At 37.8% G+C, this 11,290-nt stretch overlaps 1 protein-coding gene and 1 pseudogene across 8 annotated transcripts in view; one reads left to right on the top strand and one right to left on the bottom strand.

Moving 5' to 3' along the window:
- The window catches only part of ZCCHC11 (zinc finger CCHC-type containing 11), a 143,580-nt gene extending 140,813 nt beyond the window's left edge, over nt 1-2,767 (top strand). For 4 of the 7 annotated variants that reach the window (XM_021717348.1, XM_008067552.1, XM_008067551.1 and 1 more), the window contains 2 exons: nt 573-731; nt 2,124-2,767. In XM_021717348.1, the coding sequence (XP_021573023.1) occupies nt 573-731; nt 2,124-2,212 (248 nt within the window). In that variant the 3' untranslated portion in view covers nt 2,213-2,767. Of the gene's footprint in view, nt 1-572; nt 732-2,034 lie in introns of all 7 variants that reach the window. The other 3 variants (XM_008067556.1, XM_008067553.1, XM_008067555.2) reach the window with 2 other exon arrangements.
- Nucleotides 2,768-10,250: 7,483 nt separating this feature from the next.
- Nucleotides 10,251-11,290, bottom strand: LOC103270017 (annotated as a pseudogene). Its single transcript, XR_504937.2, has one exon. The product of XR_504937.2 is annotated as a pre-mRNA-splicing factor 38A pseudogene (transcript).

The raw sequence follows: 11,290 nt of genomic DNA, 5'->3' as shown, positions 1-11,290 counted from the left end.
CAAAAAAAAAAAAAAAAAAAAAAATATAAGATTCTGGGATAGTTGGTACTGTCTTTAGCAAAAAATGTAAGTTCATTAGCATGATGTACCAAGGTTCTTTCTCTTACCACTTCTTACCTTTCCCCATCTGTGTATTGATGTTTTGCAGCCCCCTAAACTTGCTGTTCTATCTTGCTTTCAGGCACTTGTGCATGACAGTCCTCTTTAAAATGTCCTGTCTCTCATTTTCCTTAACTTGTTCCTTTTTCTCTAAAACTCACCTTAGTCAATCATCTTAGGAAAACCATCTCTACCTTTCAACAACTGGATTAGCATCCTTTTCGAAACACCTTTTTTGCCTTTTATGCCATTATTATATATTATCGTGTATATCTTCTTGTATATCTCTTATGAATAATTTAAACAAATAACAGTGCTTGATTATTAACTAACATTTTTTTTTTGTATTCTCTGCTTTTACCATAGTTCTTCCCCAGTGGTAGGGACTCAGTATTTATCTTTGTGGAATGAAGGAATATTTGAATGAACAATTAATTTTTTAACATGTGTTTTCCTTTGTTGTTGAAATGCAGAGCCAGGCTTCCGAGGACTAAATCCTCCAGTTCCTTGGGAACATGCACCACGTCCCCATTTCCCCCTCGTCCCAGCTTCGTGGCCTTATGGTTTGCATCAAAACTTCATGCATCAGGGAAATGCCCGATTTCAGCCCAACAAACCTTTCTATACTCAAGGTACCATTGCTTCCAACTTATTCAACAGGCTGAGTGGGTTTTATTCTGGAATAGGGAGCCTCAGTGAAAGCCAGGATCTGGGAGTCAAAATTCCTGCATTCAATAAACATTTATTGAAAGACACCATGTGACTGTGCGAAGTGCTTGTTGCTCAAGCAAGAATCAAACAAAATCTCTGTACTTGATGCACATTTTACTAGGAGAGCCAGACATGTAAATAGATAAGAATTGGAATACAGATGAATTGGTTAATATTGCCCTAGTGGAGGAGGCAGGATTTGGATACATGAAATTACATCACAGAATTTTGAGATCTTGAAAGAAACAGGAATTTATTTTTTCGTGTATTTTTTTTTTAGAGATAGGTGGAGTGTTCTTATCTGAAGGATTAATATATGTAGTCACTGAGTTTTTCTTGGCATAGTGGGGAAGAAGACTAAGTAATAGGACTAGAGTATGGAGGTATGTAAAAAAAGATAGTGATAAGGATAGAGAGAGCAGGCTTAGACCATATTATGAAGGAGTTTGGACTTGGTTTAATGAGCAGTGGGGTTGTAATTGAAGTTTTTGAGATATGGTCAGACTTTAGTTCAAGTAGGGTTTGAATGCCATTAAAATTTATTAGATTCTGCTGGTGGCTATAGTAGTACTAATAATGGATTTGACTTAGGTAATGAATATTACAAACTACGAATTACCGGAAAATTTGTAACATTTTATCTAACCTACTTGCCTCAAATGTAACTGTTATAATAGGCAACATCTGAATCTGGCCTTCAATTCTTGGTTAACCTAGGAGTTTAAAACAGTGAATTCAGGGTCATTATAAACTATGAGTTCAAGAAATTAAAGGCAGGCACTAAGGAAATGTTGACTGAATGAAATGATAACTTTAAGGGGAGGCTCCTGGTGTGAGTCTCAGGCTTGATACATTTAAGACTTCCTAAACTACCCATGTACTGCTGAGGCATCCCTGTATTACAGAGTGGTAGAACCTTGACTATAATTGAGTTCTTCTGAGCAAAGAGCTGAGGGAAGTCATACAACCCCTTTTAGGAGGGGAGAGTCTGAAATTCTTCCATGGTAGGTTTTCTCTCCTTGATTCTTCCTTTCCATCTCTCTTTTGTCTCCTCTATACACTTCCCTTCCTTCTTCTCCCTACTCCCTCAAATGTTTTGGTATGCTTCATATGCTCTTAGTTTATAAATAGAAAAAACGAGAGCTAACTACAAGTTAAATCTAGGGGGTTGTCAGATAAATAGGCACAAGCCTTTCAGTTTCCTGTCTGTGTTGTATCCAACAGACAGATGTGCCGCCCGTCGGTGTAGAGAGCGTTGTCCCCACCCACCAAGAGGAAACGTGTCGGAGTAATGCGAGTCCATTTTCTTTCAGCTGGTCTACAGATGCACAGCAACCAGCCAATCCTGCTGTCTCAAGGGTATCCGTACCTCAATGTCAGTTACATTCAGCAGAAAAAGTGACATTTAATGGAAAGCAAAACAAATCAGGTCCTGATTTAAAATTTTAACACGTTTAGATAGCTTATTTAAATTCTAGGACTGTTTTTAAAGACTGTATTATTTGTATATAAATATGAACTATAGTTTTTACTAGTATCACCAAATTGAGTGATACAAATTTCATCTATTTTATTACCCTATTTTTAAGGGAATTTTATGTTTTGTTTAACCTTGATGAATTGTATAAAGAGAGAATTTAAAAATTACATTCTTTATTTTCTATTAGCTGTATTCATACTTTGGTTGCTTCAGACTTTATATATTGTTCTTAAGAATTAGGAAAGAATTTCATGTGTTTTAAATTTGTCACTTCTATTCTTTACAGAATCTTGTAGTGCCAAAAACTTTTTAAAAGGTAAAAAAAAAAATAAAATAAAATTACAACACAAAGATTCAGAATTTTTTTCTTTTACATATTTGTATATTGAACATGTTCAAACTTGAATGGAGAGTTGATTTTGTCTGTATTTGAAGTACTTCTGATTTTAATTTAATAAATCTTTCTGATGAGTCAAATTTGGTTAATTCATCTGGTGGTTTAGGTGATGGAAATACAACAATTCAGAGACTTGTAATTTCAGTGAATAGAGTATTCTAAATCAAAGTTCTGGTTTTAGAGATTCAAGGATTTTTTCATGTCCTTTATTTTATTGGATCTTCACAACACTTGTATGAAGTTGATAGAAGCTGACGCCATCTCCATTTTATCATTGAAAATGAAAACAGAAGTATAAAGCAATAAAGTGAATTCCACAGGCACACCTACACGTTGAAATTTGTATTGACACATCTTTTGAAGTAATCTTTTTTTTTCCCCCCAAGTTGGGGTCTCACTCTGTTGCCCATGCTAGAGTTCAGTGGCACCATCACAGCTTGCCATAGCCTTGACTTCCTGGACTTAGGCAATCTTTCTGCCTCAGCCTCCTGAGTAGCTGGGACTACAGGTATGTGCCACCACTCCCAGCTGGTTTTTAAAAAATATTTTTGTAGAGACGAGGTCTTGTTATGTTGCCTAGGCTGGTCTCGAACTCCTGGGCTCAAGCAATCCTCTTAACCTTGTCCTCCCAACGTGCTGGAATTATAGGTGTGAACCACCACACCCAGCCTGAAGGAGAGTTTTTTAAACATTGAGACTAATACTGGCAATTAGAGTGGAGGGAAGATAACTTTTACTTATTGAAGAACTAGTATGTGCCAGACTGTCCATTCTGAGTCCTATACTTATACCTGGAAAGCATATTTGCCAGGATGACAATTGTTTACCAGTAATACTTACCAATTATTATTTAAGTATTGGAACTCAAACTTGAGTTGGTGGTGGCATATATTTTTAGGTGTTTTGGTGTAAATATAATAAGGTAATTTTCTCTAACCCCTTAATTCATATTTGTGAAGGATTTTAGACTTAGTGATGCTATAGATCTATTTGAAAATGTACAGAATAAGGAGATTAAAATGTATTTTAAGGACAGTACATTATCTTTGTTCTGCTCCCTCAGATATGCATTACTTCAATATGAGACTGCCATATTTCCCAACATGGAAGCTTTTTGAAATCTGTTGCAGGAGGTTGAAGGTATTTGTGCTATAGTTAATAGCCATGGGTTAAGATCAGGTGTATTTCCTATTTTTTATATTAAAACTTCAGCATCCTGTTAAGTGGTGGAATCATTTTAACATTTATGTTAAAATATGACTTGGAACATTCAAAATTTTCTTTTAAAGTAATGTTTAAATATTGCATCTCCTTCCAGGTCTTAGAGACAGGTGATGCAATATACAGAGGTGTTCATTTTACTGTTTTCTTTACTTTTGTATATACAGTAGGCTCTCTGTATTTATGGGTTTTGCATCCATGGATTCGGCCAACTGCAGACTGAAGATTTTCAAACAAAAAGTTATGTCTGTACTCAACTTGTACAATTTTTTCCCTTGTCATTATTCCCTAAACAATAGGACTATTTGCATAGCATTCCCACTGTATTAGGTATTATAAACAGACTAGAAATGATTTAAAGTAAATGAGAGGATGTGCACAGGTTATATGCAAATACATACCATTTTATATCAGGGACTTGGGCATCCTTGGATTTTAGTATCCTCGGGAGGTTCTGGAACCCCCATAGATACCAAAAGAGGGGTAGTGTTTGAAATTTTCATTAAAAAGAATTCAACTAACAACAGAGAATGCCCCCAGCTCAGCCTTCCTTCCTGAAAGAAGGCAGAATACCACTTGGCAAAAGATATTAATGGGTAACCTAGTAACCAATAAACCTAGATTTTACTTCTATGATAGTGTTACATATAGTTCTCAGCATCTCATTTGCCCCCTCTTCAGAAATGAGCAGAGTTTAATAACTGGCAAAACTGTTACAAGTGGAAAAACAGAATCTTAGTTTATATAATTAAAATTATCAATCTGATGCAAAGAGAACACACACTTAAAATCATTTTGAAATGTTTTGTATTATGTTCAATGACATGGAGATTAATATTTTCCATTGTCATTAGGATTACTCAAAAATATGAATATTAACGATACACTATGTAATTTACTTGTTTAATCCCCTACAGATACATTTTTGCTGTTTCTTTTCTCGTGTGTGTGTGTGTGTATCTCCATTTAAAATGATGATGGGATAAAGCTATTTGTATATTATTATTAGGGTGAATGCTCATCAGTGGGATTATTGGGTGAAAGGATAAAAGTTCTAAGTTTCCTGCTACATATTATCAAATTGCCTTCAGAAAATGGTTACCAGTTTTGCAGCTCCAACAATATATAAAATATATTGGAATGCTTGTAAAAAAGCTCTAACTCCTAATAGCTCATTTTTTCCTTGCAAAAATTAATGTTTATTTTTTTAATACACATTATATAAAAGTACCAAAAAAAATCACAAAAGTAAATAAGTACTATTACTGTTTGGTGAACTTCATTCCAACCATTTCTTTTAATCATATAGACACATATATACAAATAGTTCTACAAAAATTGGCTCATATACTATATTTAGTGAACATAGAAAATTAATTTTACTTATATGTAAGAGGAGGAAAATAAGTGTGAAATTGAAGAAATGCTCAACTTAAATTTCTTTCCCACAGTAGAATCTAGTTCTGATTCTTCCTAAAATTGAGGACAATTACATGAAACACTAAAGAAGTTATTTTTTAAATTCAGATAGATTTTTTAACAGATAGATATGTTGTGAAGGGTACAACAGGCAGGACAACAGCAAGAATATCTGCTGCCTAAAAAAGATATTTTTGTTGTTGTTGAGTCAGAGCCTTACTTTGTTGCCCTGGCTGGAGTGCAGTACCATTCTCACAGCTATGCAGTCTCAACCTGCTGCGCTCAGGTGATCCTTTCACCTCAGCCTTCCAAGTGGCTGGAACATCAAGTGCATACCACCACAACCGGCTAATTTTTGAATTTATTGTAGAGACGAAGTCTTGCCAAGTTGCCTAGACTGGTCTCGGACCCCTGGGCGCAGGCAATCCTCTGGCTTCTGCCTTCCAAAGTGTAAGGATTACAGGCATAAGCCACCATGCCCAGCTAGAAAAGCTATTTTTTCTAGCTTCATGTATGTTTGAATTAGGGACTGTGTGTGAGTTCTGCTATCAATGAAGCCAGTAAGTATACTTGAAGCTCTCCACTTCTGATTATATTATTTTTATGTAAACCATGTTCACAATATTTATTTGAACTTAAAATCATTTCCTGTTATTTTTAAAAGTTTCTAATGTGTTTACTACCACACCTTTACTGCTTCTTTGTTCCTAGGTCCTTAATTTGATTCATGTTTTCTTTGAATTTTATTATCAGGCAGTTTTTTCCCAAAGGTTCATGACTGCATGCTTTTGGTTCTTATATACTTGAGAATGTCTGTTCTCTTATATTTTAAGACAACTTTGGCAGAGTATATAACTCCTGGCACACTATTTTTCTCAAACTGTTGGAGCCGTTTGCTTCATTATCTTCTGAAGTTATGAGATCTGAGACCACCTTGATTTTTCCTCCTGTTATACATGACTTGATTTCTCTGCTTGGACTCCCACTGTTAATTAATTAGTTAAATTTTCTTTTCTTTTTTTGAGTTGAATTCTCACTCTGTTTCCCGGACTGGAGTGCAGCAGTGGCACACTCACGGCCACTGCAGCCTCTACCTGCTGGGTTCAGGCAATCCTTGCCACCTCAGCATTCCAGGTAGTTGGAACTACAGGCATGCACCACCATGCCCCGGCTAATTTTTTGATTCATTGTAGAGACGAGGTCTTGCCCAGTTGCCCAGGCTAGTCTCGAACTCCTGGGCTCAGGCAATCCTCTTGTCTCCACCTCCCAAAGTGCTGGGATTACAGGCATGAGCCACTGTGCCCAGCAATTTTTCTTTTTTAGGGAAGTCTCCTTTTATTGCCCTGGCTGGAGTGCAGTGATGCATTGTAGCTCACTGCAGTCTCCAACTCCTATGCTCAAGCTATCATCCAGCCTCAGCCTCCTAAGTAGCTAAGACTACAGATACATACTACTCTACCCAGCTAATTTGTAAAAAATTTTGTAGAGGTGGAGTCTCATCATATTGTCCAGATTCTCATTTAATTCTTTATCTTTTTTTTTTTTTTTTTGAATTGGAGTCTCACTCTTTCGCCCAGGCTGAAGTGCAGTGGCACACTCATGGCCACCCCAGCATCGACCTGCTGGACTCCAGCAACCTTTCCACCCCAGCCTTCCAAGTAGCTGAAACTACAGGCGTGTGCTACCATGCCTGGCTTTTTTTTTTTTTCTTTAAATTTATTGTAGTTGTTGTCTAGGCTGGTCTCGAAATTCCGAACTCAGGCAATCCACTATCCTTGGCCTCCCAAAGTGCTGGGATTACAGGTTGAACCACCAAGCGCAGCCTAATTCTTTATCTTTTTAATTCATCAGGATATTTGTTGATAGATTGAATTTACTTTCATGTGTTTTGTTATTTTTATAGACGTTATCCCGTTATTCTTTTCCATTTTTAATTTCCTCCAGCGTATTTTCTCTGCTGTTGTTTTATATTTTGTGGTCTATAATAAGGCCTGTAAGCTCCACCAGCCTTATTTTCCATCTCTTTTTTTTTTCTTTTGAGTCGGAGTCTCAGTCTCGCCCATGTTGGAGTGCAGCAGCCCGCTCATGGTCACCTCAGCCTCAACCTGCTGAACTCAGGCAATCCTTCCGCCTCACCCTTCCAAGTAGCTGGAGCTACAGGCACGTGCCACCATGCCCGAGTAAGTTTACTGTAGAGATGAGGTATCGCCCAGTTGCCCAGGCTGGTGTCAAACCCTGGGCTCAGGCAATCCTCTTGCCTCAGCCTCCCAGAGTGCTGGGATTACAGGTGTGAGCCACTGCGCCTGGCTATTTTCTTTGAATCAATCCCTTTTTGCATCTCTATATTTGCATTTTTAAAAACAGATTATGGGCCGAGACCCGCCCGGCCAACTTGGTGAGACCTCATCTCTACAATAAGTCAAAAATTAGCCGGGCATGGTAGTGCTTGCCTATAGTTCCAGTTGCTTGGAAGGCTGAGGCAGAAGGATCGCCGGAGCCCAGCAGGTCAAGGCTGTGGTGGCTGGGAGCATGCCACGGCACTCCGGTTTGGGCCACATAGTGAGACTCCATCTAAAAAAAAAAACAAAAACAAACAAAAAAACCAGATTATGTCTGCTGTTTGAGTCTATGGGGGAATTTATGTCACATTCACATTCACCTTTCTGAGGGAGTGGGCAGCATCTGTGATCATTCTCTGATTAATGCTTATTTAAACTTCAGTCAGTTTACTGAAGAATAACAGTAAGTCAGTGGAATGAGCTTTAAGTTGGGTTGTTACATTGGAACCCTATCACCAAGTCTCTCATTTATTTCCTTTCTGCCCGCTAATACATCTCCCTTCACTTCTTGGTATTAAGCAGTCATTGTGTCCAATGGCAAAGTTTTTAAGGCAGTGTATTTCAAATTTGTGGGAAGTAAAATCAGTTTACTGGTTTACACTCAATATTAAAAACTGGTAAGTAGTATCAGTTCATTTTGCATAAGGAATAGGAATTATTTTCTGAAATTTGTTTCAGTACAGAATATACATATGTATGTACAGAATTAAGATGTAAAATATATTTTTAAAATGTAGTCCGTGATTTAGTCAAAAAGCCTTTAAGCAACCCTTCCAAGGCCTCATCGGACAGGCTAGCACAGATAACAGAAATAGCCTCACAGCAAATTTTATCCTTTAGTTCCATCTCCTCTTCAATTGCTTATTAAAATGATATCTACACAGATGTTTAGAGTGTCTCTTATCACTTTGTTCTAAGTAAAGAATAGGGACACTCTGCTTCTTGCTATAGGCTGGTTGTGCTGCCGCAATTTTGGTCTAGATTTCACAATATGTCTAAATAAGTATGCTTTAAAGTTTGTTTGGGGAGCTTTATTTCTCTGTTATTAAAATATGTTGGGGTTTTTGTGTGTTTACTTTAAAACAAAAGTCTTATTTTAACAATATACCAGATGATGACTTGGGTTGGTCCACAAGTCACTTAATCAGAAGACATTTCTTTCCATCTAGATTACGTTAGCAAAGAAATAACTACTAGGACTCTATAACAGATTTAAGTAGCGATGCTTATATTTAATTTTAAAAGGTATTATTATATATAGTTGTATCAGAAACCATAATAGCTCTTATGGACAACTTTTACTAAGCCAGATGTTATGAAAAGAATTAATGAAGAATATGAAAGCTCAAAAAATAGATTAAAAAATGCTTTAACACTGCTGCAAAAGTCCTTCAGTTCAAGAGCAAGCAATAAAATGTTTATCACCAAATATGACTTTCCAAGAAAGATGATCCTGTAAAATAGATGGTCTTCACAATTCCTACTGGGACCAGAGCTGCAGGAATTCATCCAATCACTTTCTCCTTTTTACAGGAGTTTAAGTACTGATAAAAGGAACTCTTCTAGTAAAGATCCTAATAATCTTTTATCAATGCTCATGAAGACTTTTTAGGCCTTACTTTGCTCCTGAATCCTTAGATCCTTGCCTTTGATCTACTCTCTCCTAATTCTGTTTCTGAATGGGTCATTCCAGTTTTCAACAGGGGGGACTTGTACTTTTTTTTCTGACCAGTGTTGGTGTTGCCTATAGTCGTGTTGCTTTTCTTACACATACAGGCACACACAATCCCTGGGCATTCTCATCTACATCTTCCACAATTACCTACACTTTGTCAGTTCTGGCCTAGATCATTATGCTGAGCTTTAGTCCCTGGGCTTTATCTAGCTATATCATAGCTGTCTCAAATTCAACTTGTTAAACTGAATGCATCATTTGTACCACCACCACAGTCCTCTCATTCCTTGCCCCTCTAAAAGTTGTCTCTTCCCTGTGTATTTTCTGTCTGGCAAATCAGGTCAAAACCATGAGTAGTGTTAGATACTTTACTCTCCATCAAATCTTTTTCAGTTCTTTTGCCCTACTGCTGCTAACTAAGCTTGGAAAATGTCAATGCTCGTATAATAAACTTAGACTGAATACCTTAACCTGACTTTCAAGGTTTGTGGGGAAGAACAAACGGAACTACAAAGAATGCGCTTAATAAAAAATAGCTATTATCTGTTGAAGTGTTCAGTGAAGCTTCATTAAATGATCCAGAAGAAGCCTTACATTTAAATGCATTCTGTCTTGGACAAGTGCTGTTAACCAGTGTTCATGTTTATTACCATTTGCTGCTGCTTGGAAGAAAGGAGCTTCTATGTTTTACTGATCTGATCTTTGAATAATAGCACACACCCCAGGATTTTCAAAGCAGTTCCGATCACAGCAAATAAAAACTAAACTACAGAAAAATGGGAAACAAGTTTGTCAAGTTTAATAACAAAATGGGAAAGGGTCATGAGGTGGCCACATCCTTTCCTTGTCATTCATATCCCCAACCTCCAAATCCTTTCTACCCTGATAAGTCTGAATAGTCAAAGGTTGGCTGGGTCAAAAACTGACCTTGGGAAACATCTTTATCCCTCAAAGATGTTGGTTACATTTCAAAAAGAGATACAAAACTCAGCACCACTTTCATTAAAAAAAAAAGTGGAGAAACTTGATAAAAAACCTAAAATAATCTTACAGCTGCCCATGGAATCTTAATTCTTCCACATAGACAGATACCCCATATACAGAGGAGGCCATTTTGGATTAAAACAAAACTGAGTCCATTACTCATTCCCTCTCCGGCTCTTCTTGTGGCTTTTCTTAGACCTTTCAGGAGATTTTGAGTGGCTCCTGTGTTTATGACTACGGTGGTGACCTGGTGACTTGGAGCGAGATCTGTGCCGTCGATCTCGGGATCTGCTGCGGTGACGCCTTGGACTCTTGCTCCGATGCCTTTCTCGGCGGGGGGAGGGGCTTCTCCTTTTGGGAGATCGACTCCGCCTTCTGGGCGACCGGCTCCTACTCCTCCTGTAGCGCAGAGTGGGAGAACGGCGGGGCTTGTCCAAATCTCGGTAACTTCTTCTGCGGTGATCAGGTGATGGCACTCTTTCCAACTTTTCATCCTCCTCTTCTTCCTCTTCACTGGATTCCACGTCATCCATGTCTTCTTCTAGAGCACTAACTCGAGGCTCCAGCTGCTCAGCTTCCTCTAGCACATAACGTTTCTGTAGCCGGGGCAGAATGATATCACAGACTCTCTCACTGTGCAGTAGTTCATCAATAAACTCATCTACATGCATCAATTCAAATTCCCCATTTCGGTTCTGGCTCTTGATTTTTCGATAGTCGTTGTACAAAGGCTCCAAGTATTTGTAGCAGTCAATTGCAGTGCCTGTCAACCTCATGTAAAGTGCCCCCAACATGTGGACATACTTGAAATCTTCATTTTTTATAAACTCTACAATGATATCCTTCTCGGGCTGAATTTGAAGCATCTTCAAGGTTAAACACAGAAAAGGAGTTGGTTTTATGTGGCCACCATAGACGCCACCCACAAACCTTAACTCCATGGCTTTATCCACTACAAGTTCAGC

The sequence above is a fragment of the Carlito syrichta genome, unplaced genomic scaffold (assembly GCF_000164805.1).
Source record: "Carlito syrichta isolate Samal-C Ts95f unplaced genomic scaffold, Tarsius_syrichta-2.0.1 Scaffold309703, whole genome shotgun sequence".
NCBI lineage: Eukaryota > Metazoa > Chordata > Mammalia > Primates > Tarsiidae > Carlito > Carlito syrichta.
This window is presented reverse-complemented; position numbering and strand designations above follow the sequence as displayed.